The sequence below is a fragment of the Meriones unguiculatus genome, chromosome 21 (genome assembly GCF_030254825.1).
Source record: "Meriones unguiculatus strain TT.TT164.6M chromosome 21, Bangor_MerUng_6.1, whole genome shotgun sequence".
NCBI classification, from domain to species: domain Eukaryota; kingdom Metazoa; phylum Chordata; class Mammalia; order Rodentia; family Muridae; genus Meriones; species Meriones unguiculatus.
The window spans coordinates 29,397,681-29,419,157 of record NC_083368.1 but is presented as its reverse complement, the minus strand read 5'-3'; the positions used below and the strand labels follow the sequence as shown (position 1 = coordinate 29,419,157).

The 21,477-nt window shown below is 39.6% G+C and overlaps 1 protein-coding gene across 2 annotated transcripts in view; it reads right to left on the bottom strand.

Annotated features, from left to right (window-relative positions):
• Dbf4 (DBF4 zinc finger) overlaps positions 1-21,477 on the bottom strand; it is a 40,015-nt gene that overhangs the window by 8,801 nt on the left and 9,737 nt on the right. The window contains exons 3-8 of one of the 2 annotated variants that reach the window (XM_060373866.1): positions 20,688-20,867; positions 19,125-19,175; positions 17,620-17,689; positions 17,360-17,436; positions 10,364-10,400; positions 9,504-9,546 (exon numbers count right to left, since the gene is read on the bottom strand). In XM_060373866.1, coding sequence (XP_060229849.1) covers positions 9,504-9,546; positions 10,364-10,400; positions 17,360-17,436; positions 17,620-17,689; positions 19,125-19,175; positions 20,688-20,867 — 458 coding nt within the window. Of the gene's footprint in view, positions 1-9,503; positions 9,550-10,363; positions 10,401-17,359; positions 17,437-17,619; positions 17,690-19,124; positions 19,176-20,687; positions 20,868-21,477 lie in introns of both variants that reach the window. The other variant, XM_021626635.2, reaches the window with a different exon arrangement.

Here is a 21,477-nt window from a genome sequence, read left to right as displayed (position 1 = left end):
TCAAAATTGTGTAATTCATCTCAAATCTGAAATAAACAGAAACAGAAACTTGGTAAATCCTAATTGGTAAACTTGCCTTTCAAAGAACCAATTTGTAGGCCTATTCTTTTAACATTAAAAAAAAAAAACTTTTGAAAGTAATTTTTTCATACAATATTCTGATCAATTTCCCATCCCGCATCTCCTCCCAGATCTGCTCCACCTAAAAAATACCACTGAAAGCATAACAAAATACCCGTCAAAGTTAGTCACATTAAGTATTAAGTCGTGGAATCACTATCTTTTCCTCTTTCAGTGGTTCTCAGTGTTTCCTAATACTACGATTCTTTACTACAGTTTCTCATGCTGTGGTAACCCCCAACCATAAAATTATTCTTGTTGCTACTTCATAACTAATTTTGCTACTGTTATGAACGGTAATGTCAGTAAACAGTGTTTTCCAATGGTCTTAGGCAACTCCCGTGAAAGGACTGTTCAACCTGAGAGGCTGCAACCCACAGGTTGAACTACTGCTCTAGATACTCCTGGAAACTGTTCAGTTTAGTCACATTAAACATTGAGTTGTGAAATCACTACCCCATCCTCTATAGTACTTACCTTGCAGAAGCAAAAACCCTGTATCTCTCTATTTCCCTCCAGCCCTTTGCAAGCACCAGTGACTGAATCTAAACATTCTGAATGCTTTATGTACATGGAATAATGCAATATTTTTCCTTCGTATTTCTCTTAAGATGACATTCTGAAAGCTCATCTATGTTGGACCATGTCTGAATTTCCTTCTTTTTAGAACATTTCCACTGTAAGAATACACACAGACATGTATCTTCCATACCTCATTTATGCATACATTTGCTGACGGACTAGGGTTGCTGATACCTTTTGGCTATTCCTATGTTTCTTGGATAGTACCCATCCTAAGGGAACTAAAGCAGTCTCACTATGATTTGGATTTTCAATTCTCTACAGTATTTTGTTTTTCTTTCTTTTGAGATGTAGGAATTATTTTTATATTCTGTATACTAAATATATATGACTTGCCTTTTTCTATTTATTGGGTTAATCTTTAGGTCATTGTCTTATCAATTGCTATGATAAAATATTAAGAGCAAAAGCAACTTGAAGAGGAAATGGTTTGTTTACACGGTCTAACCTTACAGGCCATCATGGACAGAAGTGCTCAAGGCAGGAACCTGGCAGCAAAAACTAAAGCAGAAGTCATGAAGGAACATTGCTTACTGGATTTTTAAAAATAATTTTTTAATCATTTATTTAATTTTTATTTGTTTTTATGTGTGTAAGCGTTTGCCTGAATGTGTATCATATGAATGCAGTGTCCGCAGAGGCCATCAAAATGCATCAGATCCCCTAGGACTGGAATTACAGACAAATTGTTAGCTACCTTGTGGGTGTTGGAAAATGAACCCTGTCCTTTAGAAGAGTAGCCAAGGAGCCATCTCTAAAGCAAGCCTGTTTTTATAAAACCCAGGACCACATGCCTACCAAGTCCTCTAGTGCAGTCTATAATCACAAGATGTTTTACCCATTACCTTTTGTGACAGGGATCTTGCAATGTTGCCTAGAATTTGAGAGCCTCCTGAGGTTAAAGGCCTGTACCATCAAACCTTGGCCAGACCTGATTTTAAATTGTATTTTTTCTTCACAATAATACATTTAAAATATTTATGTATCTTAAAAAGATTTTATTATTTACTTTGTGTGTATGCATGTGTGTGGGCTGCCATGGAAGCCAGAAGAGGGCATCAGATCCCCTAGAGCTGGAGTTTCAGGTGTTCTTGAACCACTCAGCAAGCATGTTGGGAACTACATTCACATATCTCCAAGAGCAGGCCAACGTTCCTAACCACTGAGCCACCTCTCCAGCCCCTATTTTTAAAAAAGAAACATTCAACACCTTCGTCATTTCCACGAACACGTAAGAGAATTAGCCACACATGGCCAAAGGAAAAACTAGAGAGCTAAAAGAAAGTAATCTAACTTTTCTACCCCAAACTGACTTATATCTATTTATTGATTTCATTAAGATTATCTTTAAGAGTTTTGGAAGTTTACTATTATAGTAAATATCATATTTAGGTTTTACATTTCCAAGTAGTTCCTATAATTATAATTTTTCCCACAATTACAGGGGGAAATCTTTGGTAATTGTTCAAACTCACGATACTGAATTTACTTAAAATACTAATAAAAAAAAAAGGGGGAGCCAAGATGGCGGTGACGGGAGAGCACTGCGTCTGAGAAGTGGGACAGCACTTTCCGTGCAGCGACCAGGAGACTGAACTCTGGGCCCTGAAACTACATCGATCGCGTTTCCCAGGTGAGGGGAGGCTCCCACAGCATGGGAATTGGTCGGGTCCACTCTCGGCTGCCCAGCCAGAACCTGGAAGAAATCCGGGGCTTTAGGTCTCCGGGCTGGAGCCGCAAGCCTCCGTGTCCCGATCACTTTCCCAGGCTGATTGGTGGGCACAAGGGTGTCCCAGTCGCAAGAAAACCCCACAGGGAAAGTTGCGAGTCTGATCACCGGTCACCCAGTCTTTCCCCAGAAGGTCTTTCCGACCGCGGGTACCCGCCTCCATCACAACTGAGCTCCCACCACTCAGAGAGCTGTGCACCCAGCTCACCTGTACAGACGAGCTGTGCGCCCCAGTGCAACAGGGACTGGGAACCCCTGTCCGGAGAGGGCCCCACAGGGAAGGAAGAAACTGTGCTGCTGGGGTCTTTAGCAGACTGCAGATCACAGACAGGCGAGTATGCCCAGCCATCACAGATCCGGGCCCAAACAGGGAACACAGAGTGATTGGAAACTCAGCTCCCGCAGACTAGCAGGCGGGCGCACGCTCCGCCAGCCCAGAGGCCTGCTTTGTACCAACTACTCCTTACAGACAGAACTGTGTGCTCCAAGACACCAGAGTCTTAGAGTCACTGTCTGGAGAAACCCTCACAAGGAACAAGGAACAAAGCAAAGGGGACAGACTTAGGCAACCCAGTATATCCCCGGAAAAGGTCCCACAGACTGGCCCAACCCAGGGAACTGCTGTGCCCCAGATAGCCTGCTGTTACCAGGACAGCAGTACTCACCCGCCACAGATTACCTCTTGGGTTCTGGGGCACAGAGCCCCAACCTCAGACCTACAAAAGACCGGGAACCCTGAGATCAACCCCCAGATACTGCTCCAAGGGGCAACCAGTTATCCCTAACAAAACCGACCAAACCATGGGACACACAGGTTACAGCAGCTGATCACTAAATTTACAGCAAGAAACCCAGAAGGAGGGCAGCTGTCTCCAGGACTTCTCCCGGTGAGAGGAGAGCCCTCTCGACTAACAAGGATCATAGTCACCATTCCAGTCTCTATGCCTGAGGTGAGCTGTGGCAACTCCTGAAAAACACCAGCCATACAGTGATTATACCCAAAAAGCTGAGAAGGCTTCCTTCAGGAAAAACCATCTTCCAGCCAAAGGGATTCTCTCCACTACAAGAGTCCAGGAACAACCAGAAACTAAATTCAAACAACTAAGATAGCCCAATGAGTAGAGGACAGCGTAGAAGTTCAACCAACAAAAGCCAGAGCAATATGGCATCTCCAGAACCCAGTTATACAGGGACAAATAGCCCTAGACACACCAGCATAATTGAAATTCAAGGAGATGACCTAACATCTATGCTCATGAAGAAGATAACAAAAGAAACAAATAAAATATGAAAAGAAATAGAGGAAGCTGCAGCCAAACAGTCTGTGGCCTTTAGAGAGGAAATGCTTAAATCACTGAATGAAATAAAAGAAACAGTGGATTGTTCAAACAAACAGCTGAAGGAATTGAAGGAAAAACATGAAAATACAGTCAGACAGGTGAAGGAAACCAATAAAATAGCTCAAGACCTGAAGATAGAATTGGAAAAATTAAAAAAAAACACAAATGGAAGAAATTGTGGAGAGAAAGAACTTAGGGAAGAAAGCAGGAACTACAGAGGTTAGCATAACCAATAGGCTACAAGAAATGGAAGAAAGAATCTCAGGTGTGGAAGATACAATGGAAGAAATCAATGTATCTGTCAAAGAAAATGTTAAATCTAAAAAATTGCTGACACAGACCGTCCAAGAAATTCAAGACAACATGAAAAGACAAAACCTAAGAATAATAGGAATAGAGGAAAAAAAAGATTCCCTGCACCAAGGCCCAGAAAATATTTTCAACAAAATCATTGAAGAAAATTTCCCCAACTTAAAGGAGAGGCCAATACAAGAGGCCTATAGAACACCCAATAAATTAGACCAGAAAAAAAATCCTCCCACCACATAATAATCAAAACCGTAAGTATACAGAACAAAGAAAAAATACTAAAAGCTTCAAGAGAAAAAGGCCAAGTAACATATAATGGCAAACCCATTAGAATCACACCTGACTTTTCAACAGAGACTATGAAAGCCAGAAGGGCCTGGATGGATATCATGCAGACCCTAAGAGAACACAGATGTCAGCCTAGGCTACTATACCCTGCAAAACTCTTAGTCCTCATAGACGGAGAAAACAAGATATTCAATGACAAAAACAAATTTCAACAATACCTACAAACAAATCCAGCATTACAGAAGACACTAGAAGGGAAAATACAACCCAAGAAAACTAGCTACATTCAAGAAAACACAGGAAATAAATAACCCCACTACAGTAAAACAAAAAGCAACCAAGCACACAACTGTATGACCACAGCCAACATCAAATTCAAAGGCTCTAACAGCCACTGGTCATTAATCTCTTTCAATATCAATGGACTTAATTCTCCAATAAAAAGATAAAGACTAACAGAATGGATTCGTAAACAAAACCCAGCAATCTGTTGTATACAAGAAACACACCTAAGTCACAAAGATAGATATTACCTGAGGGTAAAGGGATGGAAGACGGCTTTCCAAGCAAATGGATGCAAGAAGCAAGCAGGAGTAGCCATTCTAATATCTGATAAAATAGACTTTCAACCAAAATTAATCAAAAGAGATGGGGAAGGATACTTCACACTCATCAAGGGAAAATTCCACCAAGAAGACATCACAATCCTGAACATCTATGCCCCAAATACAAGGGCACCCACATTTGTGAAAGAAACATTGATAAAACTTAAACCACATATAGATCCCCACACACTAATAGTGGGAGACTTCAACACCCCATTCTCAGCAAAGGACAGGTCAACTAAACAGAAATTAAACAAAGAAACAATGTCTCTAACAGAGGTCATGAATCAAATGGACCTAACAGACATTTACAGAACCTTACACCCAAACATGAAAGAATTTACCTTCTTCTCAGCACCTCATGGAACCTTCTCCAAAATAGACCACATAGTTGGTCACAAAGCAAGCCTCAACAGATACAAGAATATTGAAATAATCCCTTGTATCCTGTCTAATCAACCATGGAATAAAGCTGGACCTCAGTAATAGAAAAAAGAAATAGCAAAAAGCCTACACATACATGGAAACTGAACAACTTGCTACTAAAAGACAGCTAGCTGGGTCAGGGAAGAAATAAAGAAAGAAATTAAAATCTTCCTAGAACTCAATGAGAATGAAGACACAACATACCCAAACTTGTGGGACACAATGAAAGCAGTGCTAAGAGGAAAGTTCATAGCACTAAGTGCCTTCAAGAAGAAATCCGAGACAGCGCATTCAAGCAACTTAATGGCTCACTTAAAAACCTTAGAAAAAGAAGAAGCAGACACACCAAAAAGGAGTAGAAGGCTGGAAATAACCAAACTCAGGGCTGAAATCAATCAATTAGAAACAAATAAAACAATTCAAAGAATCAATGAAACCAAGAGCTGGTTCTTTGAGAAAATCAACAAGATAGACAAACCCTTAGCCAAGCTAACTAAAAGGAAGAGAGACACCATCCAAATCAACAAAATCAGAAATGAAAAGGGGGACATAACTACAGACACTGAGGAAATCCAAACAATCATTAGGACTTACTTCAAAAGTCTATATGCAACAAAATTTGAAAATTTAAATGAAATGGACAATTTTCTTGATCTATTCCACTTACCAAAGCTAAATCAGGACCAGGTAAATCAATTAAATAGTCCTATATCCCCCAAGGAAATAGAAGCAGTCACGAAAGTCTCCCATCCAAAAAAAGCCCAGGACCTGATGGTTTCAGCGCAGAATTCTACCAGACATTCAAAAAAGAGCTAACTCTAGTTCTCTTCAAACTATTCCACAAAATAGAAACAGAAGGAACATTACCAAACTCATTCTATGAAGCCACAGTCACCTTGGTACCTAAACCTCAGAAAGACCCAACAAAAAAAGAGAACTTCAGGCCAATCTCTCTTATGAACATTGATGCAAAAATACTCAACAAAATACTCGCAAACTGAATACAAGAACACATCAAAAATATCATCCACCATGACCAAGTAGGCTTCATCCCAGGTATGCAGGGGTGGTTCAATATACAGAAATCCATCAATGTGATCCACCATATTAACAAACTGAAAGAAAAAGACCACATGATAATCTCCCTAGATGCCGAAAAAGCATTTGACAAAATCCAACATCCATTCATGTTTAAAGTATTGGAGAGATCAGGGATACAAGGCACATATCTAAACATAGTAAAGGCGATATACAGCAAACCTATAGCCAACATCAAACTGAACAGAGAGAAACTTAAAGCAATCCCACTGAAATCAGGGACAAGACAAGGCTGCCCGCTCTCTCCATATCTCTTCAACATAGTTCTGGAAGTCCTTGCTAGAGCAATAAGACAATTGAAGGAGATCAAGGGGATACAAATTGGAAAGGAAGAAGTCAAATTATCACTATTTGCAGATGATATGATAGTATACGTGAGTAACCCCAAAAACTCTACCAGGGAACTCCTACAGCTGATAAACACCTTCAGCAAAGTGGCCGGATACAAAATCAACTCAAAAAAATCAGTAGCCTTCCTATATACAAAAGACAAAAGGGCTGAGAAAGAAATTAGAGAAACAACACCCTTCACAATAGCCACAAATGACATAAGGTACCTCGGAGTAACCCTAACCAAGGAAGTCAAAGACTTGTATGAAAAAAATTTCAAGTCTCTGAAGAAAGAATTAGAAGAAGATATCAGAAGATGGAAAGATCTCCCATGCTCGTGGCTTGGCAGGATTAACATAGTAAAAATGGCCATCTTACCAAAAGCAATCTACAGATTCAATGCAATTCCCAACAAATTACTAACACAATTCTTTACAGACCTGGAAAGAAAAATTCTCAACTTCATATGAAAAACAAGAAACCCAGAATTGCTAAAACAATCCTCTACAATAAAAGATCTTCTAGAGGTATCTCCATCCCTGATCTTAAGTTGTACTATAGAGCAACAGTTTTAAAAACTGCATGGTACTGGCATAGAAACAGAATGGTGGATCAATGGAACCAAACAGAGGACCCAAAAATAAACCCACACACTTATGGACACCTGATCTTTGACAAAGACGCCAAAACCATACAATGGAAAAAAGATAGCATCTTCAACAAATGGTGCTGGTCCAACTGGATGTCTAAATGTAGAAAAATAAAAATAGATCCATACTTATCACCCTGCACAAAACTGAAGTCCAAGTGGATCGAAGACCTCAACATAAAACCAGACACATTATATCGGCTAGGAAAAAAAGTGGGGAATACCCTAGAACTCATTGGTACAGGAGAAAACTTCCTGAACAGAACACCAATGGCACAGGCTGTAAGAGCAACAATCAATAAATGGGACCTCATGAAACTGAAAAGCTTCTGCAAAGGACACTGTCATCAAATCAAAGCAACTCCCTACAGATTGGGAAAGAATCTTCACTAACCCTTTATCTGAGAGAGGACTCATATCCAATATATATAAAGAACTAAAGAAGCTGAAAAGCAGCAAACCAAGTAATCCACTTAAAAAATGGGGAACAGAGATAAACAGAGAATTCTCTGTAGAGGAATATCGAATGGCAGAGAAGCACTTAAAGAAATGCTCAACCTCATTAGCCATTAGGGAAATGCAAATCAAAACAACCCTGAGATTTCACCTTACACCCATCAGAATAGCCAAGATCAAAAACTCAAGTGACAAGACATGCTGGAGAGGCTGTGGAGAAAGGGAAACCCTTCTCCACTGCTGGTGGGAATGTAAACTTGTACAACCACTCTGGAAATCAATCTGGCACTTTCTCAGACAAGTAGGAATAGCGCTTCCCCAAGATCCAGCCATACCACTCCTGGGCATATATCCAAAAAAGGCTCAAGTACACAAAAAGGACATTTGCTCAACCATGTTTGTAGCAGCTTTATTTGTAATAGCCAGAAGCTGGAAACAACCCAGATGCCCCACAACTGAAGAATGGATGCAGAAATTGTGGTACATCTATACAATGGAATATTACTCAGCAATGAAAAATAAGGAAATCATGAAATTTGCAGGTAAATGGTGGGATCTGGAAAAGATCATCCTGAGTGAGCTGTCCCAGAAGCAAAAAGACACACACGGTATATACTCACTCATATAGACATACAACATAGGACAAACCCACTAAAATCTGTGCATCTAAAGAAAGTAAGCAAGAGAAAGGACCCTAACTAAAATGGTCAATCCCCATCCTGAAAGGCAAAGAGCATGGACATCAGAAGAAGAAAACAGGAAACAACCTAGGAACCTTCTACAGAGGACTACTGAAAGCCACAAGAAGAAAACAGGAAACAAAGAGAGGGCCTTTGAAAGCCTCTGCCCTACAGACTATCAAAGCAGATGCTGAGCCTGATGGGCAACTGTTGGGCAGAGTGAATGGAATTTTATGTAAGAAGTGGGAAATAGTAAGAGCTGGAGAGGACAGGGTCTCCATAAAGAGAGCAACAGAACAAGAAAATTTGAACACAGGGAACTTCCCAGAGACTCATACTCCAACAAAGGACTATTCATGGAGATAACCTAGAACCCCTGCACAGATGTATCCCATGGCAGTTCAGTGTCCAAGTGGGTGGGTTACATAGTAATGGGAAGAGGGACTGCCTCTGACATAATCTGATTGGCCTGCTCTTTGATCACCTCCCCCTGGGGGGAGCAGCCTTACCAGGCCACAGTAGAGGACAATGCAGCCACTTTTGATGTGAACTGATAGACTAAGATCAGAAAGGAGAGGAGAGCCTCCCCTATCAGTAGACTTGGGGAGGGGCATGCATGCAGAAAGAGGAGGGAGGGTGGGATCGGGAGGGGAGGAGAGAGGGGTCTATGGGGGGATACAAAATGAATAAAGTGTAATTAATAAAAAATAAAAAAAGATAAAAAGATAATTTTATAATTAGTTCAAGGACAATACTCTGAACACACGTGACTTAGTGCTCCAACCACATCACTGTCATATAAAGGAAGCAAACATATAAGTGGAAGTAGGCCTGAAGATATTTTGTCTGTAATACCAACTCAACCTCCCATGTACTCGACTTGACACTTACCGGTTCACATCTTCAACCTTTAAAAAAGGCTTTTTGAGTCTCCCTGCTTGAGAAGAAAAAATACCATTAGACATCTGCAGATGTTCAAAGACTCTACTGTAGGTAAAAACCCTTTAAAGCCCTTAGATTCCAGAGAGTTGAAAGGTGTAGGCCTCAGGTGAAATCATCTTCCACTGTCCCCACTGCACACACCAGATCTGAGGTGTTCTGTTCTGGAGGACAACATCCCTCTACTGCAGTGTAGGCTGGGCAGCAGCCTACTATCCTGCAGCCTCAATCTCTCCTATTCTTCACACCAGCCACACAAGACTGTTAAACTGAGTGGTGCTGATAGCATTACTTATGTTCATCACAGTAAATGGGTTTGAATAATTGTTTCTTCTGGGACTCTAGTGAGTTTTTTAAAATATGGATTTGGGGGAGGGAGAAAGAGCTAGGCAGTGAAGATCACATAATGCTCTTGTAGAGGGCCCAACGAGTTCAGTTGCCAGCACCTACATCAGGTGAGACTCAAAATCAGCTCCAAGGGATCCAAAAACCTATTTTGGCTTCTTCGGGCACCTGTACTAATGTATCCATAACCCCTTCCCATACACATAATAAAACATCTTTAAAATATTAACATGGGGTAGGGTAGCATAAGTAGCTTCAGACTGTTATAAAGGTCCATGTTCTGGAAATTACTTTACCTTAGAAAATCTTCATAAGTATATATATATATATTTGGGGATATTAAGGACTGATCTGGGGTACCATGCATATGAAGTGTTCTACCACTGAATTACAAGAGCCCCAAGCTTCAATCTTTATAGTACTTTTTTCTGCTAAAAGAAAAGTAACCATTGTATCAGAATACTTACTTCTTGCCTTTTGCACTCCAGTACCAGCTTTTTTCCCCTTTAAAAAAGAAAACAGAGACAGTGAGAATACTGGATTTGAAACCACATACACACAATGCAGAGACAATTGTTCAGTGTATAGTATTTTTCAAAGTGGGGTAGTTATTGTTCAGGGGAAAATCTTGCTTTTTAAAATGAGTTCAATCAAATAAAATGACTAGGACTCAAGAATTAAGATCTTGGTCATCTCTATAGAATTCAGTCCTATTTTCCATACTTCACTGGTGCCTGGTAGTACTGGTATTGAACAGAGGGCCTCACAGTCTTATCTTCCTTCAGTCCTTGCCTTCTAGATTGTTTTAGCCTTCAACATTAACTAGTAATGAAAAGGCTTAGTCCTATGTGAAATGCATACCTTCACAGGGAAATCAATCCATTGCTGATAACTAACCTCTCGATGGCATTCAATAAGCAACTAGTTATATAAAAATCTTAAGGAGGAAGAAGATTGTGAAGTGGTTGTATGTGTCAAACTTGGGACCTTCAGTCATGATGGGATCAGGATGAAGGGCTGAAAAACTTAACTAACTTTATCTTTCCCACTAGAGAAATAGCAATAGCCCAAATAAACCTATATATTTTATGTTTTCTTCCAGTTGTCTGGAGAGTGCATTTCAAAATGTAGTAGGGTAATAGTGTGGGTGGCACAGGAAATCCTCAGTTTCTCACTAAAGGAGCTAAGAAAGAGACCTTTGAACAGAGGATTCCTTAATTCCTTTTATAAATCTAATCACATGCTGGACTGAACTCAACTTTGCACATACAGATTCATATAGAACTTCACACCAATAGATCCAAAGCACAAGCATGGAAAGGGCATTGGAAGTGGAACTAAGGTTTAAATCACTGCCCAACTCTCAGACTAACGCATATGTAGTACGTCTGTAAGACAACCCCAATACTACATGCAAGTCTTAAAAAACTGCAGGTAACCATAAAATTAAGACAGAATTGACAGTCTGAATAAACACTGGATAGATGTTATCTGTTAAAAGAACAGTAATGCCATGTACAGTGGACATAACTATAATCCCAGCACTCGGGAGGCAGAGGCAGTTGGATCTCAGTGAATTTGAGGCCAGCCTGGTATACATAGTGAGTCCCAGGACATCTAAAGCTACCTTGGTGAGACTCCCATCTCAAAAAACAAAACAAAACAAACAAAACAAGCAGTAACAGAAACAAAATCAGCTTTGTCTAATTACTGTCAGAGATAAGAAATCTTCACGACACTGGCAAGATCTTGCATGTAGTTAAAACTTACCAGATATGTAAGTTTTGTATGTGTGTACATCGAACAGAAATTGTAAAAACTAGCCAGGTTGTGCATGCCTGTGATTCCAGCACCAGGGAAGTATTTGTGATCCAGCAGGTGGATCTTTGTGAGTTCAAGGCCAGCCTGGTCTACAAAGCAAGTACAGGACAGCCAAGGTCACAGAGAAACCTTGTCTCAAAAAACAAAACAACAACAACAAAAAAAACAGACAAAAAAAGAAAGCAAGCAAGAAAGAAGGAAGGAAGGAGAGAAATCTGAAGAACTAAAAAAAAAAAAAAAAAAAAAAAAAAATGTACGGCACTCATGATAGAAACGCTGGATGGACTCAATACCAGAATGTAAATGACAAAGTGAAGTGCCAGTAAACTCAAAGATAACAGGCAGACATTTGCAAATAAAGGGGTGGAAAAAACAAAAACAAAACAGGAAAACCTAAGTGAACAGAACCTCAGATACAAATTCTTAGTTGGAAAGAGCAAGTTGCTTATTATACTACATAAAACAACTCAAATTACCAAACTACTCTAGTCTCTATCTCTTTGTATGTAGCAGAGTACAGAACCTTATTTTCTTTGTATCCAAGTTGTTTAAGAATCGTATGTAGACAAGATTAAAGATGGCGGTGCAGGGAGGACATTGTGCCTGAGGAGCATGACAGCAGTGTTGGCACAGTGACCAAGAACTGAACTCTGGGACCTAAAATACCAGTGATTGTGTTTCCCAGATGAGAGGAATCAATCGGGTCCATTCTCAGGTCACCCAGGTAAAACCCAGAAGAGTTCCTAGGTTCCTGCAGGCACTTGGTCACCAGCCCAGAGCCACATGCCTGCGTGTCCTGATCACCTTCCTAGGCTGAACTGTGGGCACCAAAACACCACAGACTGGAATTTCCAGTCATGAGAAAACACCACAGGGAAGGAAGCCAACAGGACCAACCTCAGGTCACCCAGTTAATCCGTCGAAGAGGTCCTGGGGACCAGCAGGCACACAGCTGCCAGCCCAGTGACCCACTGCGACTGGACTCAACCGTCCCAGACACAGCTATGAGCCCCAGGGCACCAGAGACTGGGTTTCCCTGTTGGGAAAAACCTCCACAGTGAGAGTAACAGCAGGTCCGAGCTTGGAGCACTCAACCCTCACTCCCCCGAAAAGTTCTCAGGTTCCTGCAGGTGCCCAGGCACCAGCTTGGAGCCACCACTCTGTATCTGCATGCTCTACCTGACACCCCAGACAGAACTGTAGACCTCAAAATACGACAGACTGCATCTCCCCATTGGGAGGAAACCCCACGGTAGGGAGAAACATCAGGTCCCACCTCAGGACACCTAGCTCTGGAAAAGTTTCTGGGTCCCTGCAGGGTCTAGGCTTCTTGCTACAAGCATGAGAGCTGTGCTCACCTGCCACTAACTACTGTTTGGGTACTGGGGCACAGAGCTCCAATCTCAGACCCAAAGAAGCCTGGGATCTCTGAGATCGGCCTCCAGATACTGCTCCAAGGGACAATCAGTTAGCCTTAACTATACTGATCAAACTGCGGGGTTCCCAGGTTCTTCAAGACGGCTGTGCCTAGAAAACAGTGTGAGAACAAATGCAGCAGCTCATTAAATTCAGACCAAGAAACCCAGCAGCAGGGCAGTTGTCTCCAGAACTTCTCTGGGTGAGAGGAGAACCACCTGACTAACAAAGACCACAGCTACCACTCAGGTCTATATGCCTGAGGTGAGCTGTGGCAAGCTTTGGCAATTCCTAAGTAACACTGGCCCATTCAGTGACCATACCCAAAAAGCTGAGGAGGCTTCCTTCAGGAAAAACCATCTTCCTGACAAGGGGATTCTCCCCACACCAGGATTCCAGGAAGCACCAGAAACTAACAGCCAACACCTAAGATAGCCCAATGGGTAGAGGCCAGCGTAAAAGCTCAACCAACAAATGACAAAACAATATGGCATCTCCAGAACCCAGTTAATGCAGGGGCAAGCAGCCCTGGACACCCCAGCATAAATGAAATTTAAGAAGATAACCTTACATCTATGTTTATGAAGAGGATAATAGAGAAAACAAATGAAATGCTTAAAGAATTAGAGGAAGATAAAATCAAACAGATTGTAGCCATCCGTAAAGAAACAGAGGAAGAAAAAGATAAACAGATTATGGTCATCCATAAAAAAATACAAGAAGATAAAGACAAAACAGATTATGACCATCCGTAAAGAAATAGAAGAAGATAAAGATAAACAGATTATGGCCATCCATAAAGAAATACAGGAAGATGCAACCAAACAGTCTGTGGCTTTTAGAGAGGAAATACTTAAGTCAGTGAAAAAAATAAAAGAAACAGAGGATTGTTCAAACAAACAGCTGAAGGAATTGAAGGAAAAACAGGAAAATACAGGCAGACAGGTGAAGGAAATCAACAAAACTGCTCAAGATCTGAAGATATAATTATAAAAATTAAAGAAAACACAAATGGAGGAAATCATGAAGAGGAAGAACTTAGGGAAGAAAACAGGAACTACAGAGGTAAGAATAACCAACAGACTACAAGAGATGGAAGAATCTCAGGTGTGGAAGATATAATGGAAGAAATTGATGTATCCGTCAAAGAAAATACTAAATCTAAAAAATTCCTGACACAGACAGTCCAAGAAATCCAAGACAACATGAAAAGACAAAACCTAAGAATAATAGGAATAGAGGAAAAAGAAGATTCCCTCCTGTGATCAAAATTCACCACTATGCTTTCTGCTAATAGTTTTGCCATAATGAATTCAAATAAAATTTTAAAATTCCCCTAAAAAAAAAAAAAAAAAAAGATTCCCTCCAAAGCCCAGAAAATATTTTCAACAAAATCATAGAAGAAAATTCCCCCAACTTAAAGGAGAGGCCAATAAGAATACAAGAGACCTACAGAACACCTAACAAATTAGACCAAAAAAGAAAATCCTCCCACCACATAATAATCAAAACAGTAAATATACAGAACAAAGAAAAAATACTAAAAGCTGCAAGAGAAAAAGGCCAAGTAACATATAATGGCACACCCATAAGAATTACATAAAAATCACAACTGACTTCTCAACAGAGACTATGAAAGCCAGAAAGGCCTGGACAGAAACATGCAGACCCTAAGAAAACAGATGGCAGCCCAGGCTCCTATACCTAGCAAAACTCTCAATCATCAGAGATGGAAAAAACAAGATATTGAACGACAAAAATAAATTTAAACAATACATACCCACAAATCCAGCGCTGTAGAATATACTAGAAGGAAAAATACAACCCAAGAAAGCTAACTACATTCAGGAAAACACAGGAAATAAATAACCTCACTACAACAGCAAAACTAAAACTAACCAAGCACACAAACACACTACCACAACCAACAGCAAAATCAAAGCATCTAACAGCCACTGGTCATTAATCTCCCTCAATATCACTGGACCCAATTCTCCAATAAAAAGACACAGACTAACAGAATGGATATGTAAACAAGATCCAACAATCTGTTGCATACAAGAAACACACCTAACTCACAAAGATAGACACTACCTAAGAGTAAAGGGCTGGAAGATGGTTTTTCAAGAAAATGGATCCAAGAAACAAGCAGGAGTATCCATTCTAATATCTAATAAAATAGATTTTCAACCAAAATTAATCAAAATGATGGGGAAGGTCGTTTCATACACAAAGGAAGACACACAGCTTTGAACATCTATGCCCCAAATATAAGAGCACCCTCATTTGTAAAAGACACATTAATAAAATTGAAACCACACACAGATCCCCACAGATTAATACTGGGAGACGTCAACACCCCACTCTCAACAAAGGATAGATCAACAAAACAGAAATTAAACGAACAAACAAAAACAACGACTCTAACAGAGGTCCTGACTCAAATGGACCTAAGAGACATTTACAAAACCTTTCACCCAAACACAAAAGAATTTACCTTCTTCTCAGCACCTCATGGAACCTTTTCCAAAATAGAGCATATAGCTGGTCACAAAGCAAGCCTCAACAGATACATAAAGACTGAAATAATCCCTTATATTCTATCTGACAACCATGGACTAAAGCTGGACCTCAACAACAACAGAAATAGCAAAAAGCCTATATAGACATGGAAACTGAATAACTCGCTACTCAATGACAGCTGGGTCAGGGGAGAAATAAAGAAAGAAGAAATCTTTCCACTATGACCAAGTAGGCTTCATCCCAGGTATGCAGGGGTGGTTCAATATACGGAAATCCATCAATGTGATCCACCATATTAACAAACTGAAAGAAAAAGACCACATGATAATCTCCTTAGATGCTGAAAAAGCATGTGATAAAATCCAACACTCATTTATGTTTAAAGTCCTGGAGAGATCAGGGATACAAGGTACATACCAAAACATAGTAAAGGCAATATACAGCAAGCCTATAGCCAACATCAAACTAAACGGAGAGAAACTTAAATCAATCCCACTGAAATCAGGGAAAAGGCAAGGCTGCCCACTCTCTCCATATCTCTTCAACATAGTTCTGGAAGTCTTTGCTAGAGCACTAAGACAATTAAATGTGATATAGGAAATTCAGTTTGGAAAGGAAGAAGTCAAATTATCACTATTTGCAGATGATATGATAGTATACGTGAGTGACCCCAAAAACTCTACCAGGGAACTCCTACAGCTGATAAACACCTTCAGCAAAGAGGCTGGATACAAAAATCAACTAAAAAAAAAAAAAAAAAAAAAATCAGTAGCCTTCCTGTATACAAAAGACAAAAGGGCTGAGAAAGAAATTAGGGAAACAACACCCTTCACAATAGCCACAAAGGACATAAAGTACCTTGGTGTAACTCTAACCAAGAAAGTTAAAGACTTGTATGAAAAAAAAACTTTCTGTCTCTGAAGAAAGAAACAGAAGAAGATATCAGGAGATGGAAAGTTCTCCTATGGCTTGGCAAGATTAACATAGTAAAAATGGCTATTTTACCAAAAGCAATCTACAGATTCAAAGCAATTCCCATCAAATTACCAACACAATTCTTTGCAGATCTTGGAAGAAAAATTCTCAGCTTCATACGGAATAACAAGCAACTCAGAATTGCTAAAACAATCCTCTACAATAAAAGATCTTCTGGAGGTATCTCCATCCCTGATCTCAAGCTGTACTACAGGGCAACAGTAATAAAAACTGCATGGAACTCGCACAGAAACAGAATGGTGGATCAATGGAATTGAACAGAAGACCCAGAAATAAACCCACACACTTATGGACACCTGATCTTTGACAAATATGCTAAAACCATACAATGGAAAAAAGACAGCATCTTCAACAAATGGTCCTGGTCTAACTGGATATCTACATGTAGCAAAATGCAAATGTAGATCTGGATTTTCTTACGTAATAGGTTAATCTTAGTGTTTTTTCTCCACAGAACAAAGTATCTCTCTGTTTATAAAATAGTAGGAACAACAACAAATGATGAAAAAATGTATACCACTACCCCAGAAACAATTTTTACTTCATGAATACAGGCTTCAAGGCAAATGACATATAACTCAAAAGCATACATGATTACATAGGCTTACCCATAAAATATTCTCAGAAAATATTCTTGTTAAAAAATTAAACAAGCTACAACTTTGAACAGTAGTTTGAAAAACAAAAGAAAAAAGAAACCAACTTACCGCATCCCTCACAGAAGTACTTGATTTCTTGAGTGCACATAACTCTTTCTTCTTCTGTTCAATGTAGTATCTGATGTCTTTATTAAAAGAAGGACTGAGGATTAGCAATTTTACCTTCAGAGTTAAGTAGTGGTATCTTAAGTGGTGGTAATCTTACAAGGGTTTACCCCTGGAGGTAGTCCCGGCTATCAAAATTGTTATTATGTAAAGTTAAGAACTAAACACAGACACAGGCACTTACAACAAAGAGACCCTCTTACCATCAATATGAAGAATCCTTACTCCCCAGGATAAGGCGTTTGATAATATACTATTAGTAGGAATAAAATCCTAAAAAAACAAACAAACAAACAAACAAAAAACAAGTTTGTCTAAAAAACTACTATTTTTAAAAGGCCATTTAAATTTTAATATCATTGAAGAGGTTATGCATAAATGTCCCTAAAGAATTACAACAGCAATAAGGACCTTGTTTTATATTTTGGCATTCTTAAATCAATCCCAATTAATATAGTTCTATGTTCTGTTTAACACAAGGTCTCACTCTGTAGCCCTGGCTGGCCTGGCACTCAGAAATCCACCTGTCCCCCGCCTCCCACGTGCTGGTTATAGGGGCATGCCCATTACGCCTGGCTTAACAATTAATGTATGTTCTAAGGAAACGTTCAAGTTTACAGTAAAGTTTCAGCCACAAGATGGGGGTGTTTCTCCAGGAAAAAGTAGCCTCTGTTTCTGACAGTGAGATGATGTCATAACTTAAGCTTTCTTCATTAACAGCGAAAGAGCATCTCTGGACTATCTGCAACTTTCAGTTAAAAGCCATGTGTGTGCACACATCAGCGTGCACATGGAGACCCCAGTCAATGCCAGGTGCCTTTCTTCCATCATTTGCCGCTGACCATTTTCTAAACAGTCATTTGCTCACGCACAAAGTCACTGGTTCAGCTATGCTGACTGGCCAATAGCTTCAAGGGCCCACCTGCCACACCATCACCCCCCAAAAAAATGTCAAGGGTGAGACTAAAGACACCGGTTGCCATGCAGCCTTTTTAGTTTTTATGTGGCTTTTGGGCATTCAAATTTAGGTTCCCATGTCTTCAATGACAGGCATTTTACCAAGTTTACTTCCAGCCCCAGGCTGAATATTTTTTATTATTTGTTTTATTTAGTTATTCTACATGTGTGCATGTCTGTGTGTAGGTACGCACATACCACAGTGTACCTTGGAGATCAAAGGCCAATTTGCAGGAGTCAGTTCTTTTCTTCCTCCGTCGAGTCGTAGCTATCTGACTAAGGTCGCTAGTCTTGTCAGCAAGCAGCTTTACCACTGAAGCATGTAGAGGGTCCACCGTTAATAAAATATAGCTGGTGTGGTGGTGCGTCTCTATCATGCCAGCACTTGGAAGTCAAGCTATATAGCAACGTTGAGGCCAGCCTGAACTACTTGAGAATCTGTCTCAGAAAACCAAATAAAGAAGCAAAATATGCACTGCATGCTTTTCTTTCCTCCCTGTCCCTGCACGACAGGGTCTCCAATTCCGGCTGGCTCTGAACTCCTTATTTGCTGAGGATGTCACTGAGCTTCTGGACTCTCTACATCTCTGATACTGTGATGACAGGTGTATGCTGCTCTCTATACCTATACCTAGCTTATGAGGAGCCAGGGTCGAGCCAAGGGCCTCATACGTGTTACACCAGCACACTGTTCCAACTGCCCTCCAGCTCCAGTGGCCCCTCACCCTGTGAATTTCAAGTTCCTACTCACATGATCCTTGACAGCTTTTTCAGCTAATAACTTTCCTCGGCTCAAACACACCTGTAAGAAGAGCAAGAAAACAAACAGCTGTAGTACTCCGTTATAGAAGGTTGGAATTATGAAATGATTAAGTAGATAAATTTTGTTGAAATAAAGTCTCAATAGCTATGAACACTATAAATATATGGTCAAAAGTGACTGCATTACTCTCTAGGCAAGATGGAGTACTAAAAAACTCTTTTTCCTCTTTTTTTTCCAGTGAAGAACATCAACAAAACATACCAAGAACAACAACAAAAAAGGAAACTTAAAGAGACCCAAGAGGGTCAATTCTTTAGTAAATTTAACATAAAAATTAAAATAGCTAGCGTCTGCTGACATTTAAATCTACTCTTTTCAGGTTAACATTTTAGATTTCAGCCTTTTTTTTTTTTTTTTCCTTTGGTGGTATATTCTACTAGGCATTCTACAACTGAGCCACACTGCCAATGCTTCTAACCCTTCAGGTATGGTCTCACTAAACTGCCCAACTGGCCTTGAACTTGTAATCCTCTTGCTTCACATTCCCAAGGAGCTGGGATAACAGGCCTGGCTTAGCTTCATATTAACTGAAGTTTAAAAAAATAATAATAATAATACAATTTTTATTAGTTACCTTACTATATTTAAAGTAAGACAGTGCGAAAAGTAGCTGCAAGGCTACGTACAAATTAGCTTGTTGCTAGTATATTACCTTCTCACCAAACAGCACTAACCTGCCTAATTCTTTTTCTCATGTTTCCTGTTTTCTCTGCATTTAAACTGCTTTTCACATAAAACAGTAAGAAAGATGTGTTTCAAATGCCAATTTATATCTCAATCTAACAATTTAGATAGTGTTTTTATTTCTCACTATCTTCTCTAAGCATTTAAATCAATTAGTTTGTCCTTGTTTTTGTCTTCACCTTGACAAAAGTATATTGCTAGTAATTTTTTAACTTATTTTAAGTAATGAATTTATAACTTATTTTTATGCAAGGGGTCAAATAGTGTACCACTGTCGGTCTTGTATGCCTTATGATCTTTGTCACAAAGATTAAATTCTACCTTGCATGAAAGCAACCCTAACATTTATACAATTTACACATATATTTTCCACTTGTCATAAAGTAGTCATTTTATTTTTTTTCCACCAATCTCTTGGATATGTAAAAATATGTCCAACTTGTAGCCTGTGCAAAAACAGGCAGTAATCTGCAGTTCATCAATTTATCTCCCCTTGGGCACAACTTGACCATACTCTATTATTAAGGAAAAATAATCACCTTTCAAAAAGACAGCAACGTTAACAGTGAAAAAGCCACAGATCTTTGGCTTTATAACCATTCCATCTATGTGCTATAAGCCTGCTACTGAAAGCCCAGCATCAGGTGTGAGGGCAAGCATCTGTAACCACAACACCTGGGAGAATGTTGAGGTCAGTCTGGCTCAGTTCCAGACTAGTCTGAGAGGGCTACATAGTGAGACCTTGTCTTAAGACAAACACATGAGATTCACTTTCCTCTAATCTCAAAGCATATCCGACACACTTACTCTGTCTGGAGACTTAAAGGAACTTCCATCATGGCTGGGATGAGGTGAGGTGTTTTCTGCAGTATATGCAGATTCTGGACTTGGTACAGGAGAAATTCGACCCAATGTTTGTGCATACTTTGCTTCCTTTTTATTTGAAACAAGATAACTGATATCTTTGCTGAGAAATTCTTCAACTCGCTAGAAGAAAACAAAGTATTTAATAAAAGCTCCAAAACTATTTAAAAACCCTGCACACATTCTAGTTTCATGTAGTCTAATATCTTACAAATTGGTGCTTTTCATCCTGTATTTTTGAGCCCATAGTTCTGAGTAAGTATAATGGGAGTTCCACTAACAATATAATAATATCATGTGCTAAATATTATTAAGTACTCTATCCTACCTAATGTAGTCCATGTACTCTCATGCTGCGTATCTATGTATCTGGAAAGTAAACTGACTTGCTGGAGTCACATGGACATTTCTACAGAGATGAGCTGTTCTTTGCCTGTACTATGTAACACTGTGAAAACTTGCTATAGGTGCCTAGAAAGCACCTGTAATGAAACAGGTATAACCAGGCCATTGAATTCTAAATTTTACATCTTAATGAATTAACTACTACCTGACACATCACAGTTCTAAACCATTAAGTTTATAACATTTCCTAAGGCTTAAAGAGAATAGACAAGGAACCTTCACTCTCACAAGCATAAAATTGTTAGAAAAGGTGCTGCCCCCAGCATGCTTTGGTAATACATAAACCAAAGTCAATGTTACTAAAGATCACCCATGAGCCAGGGGAATG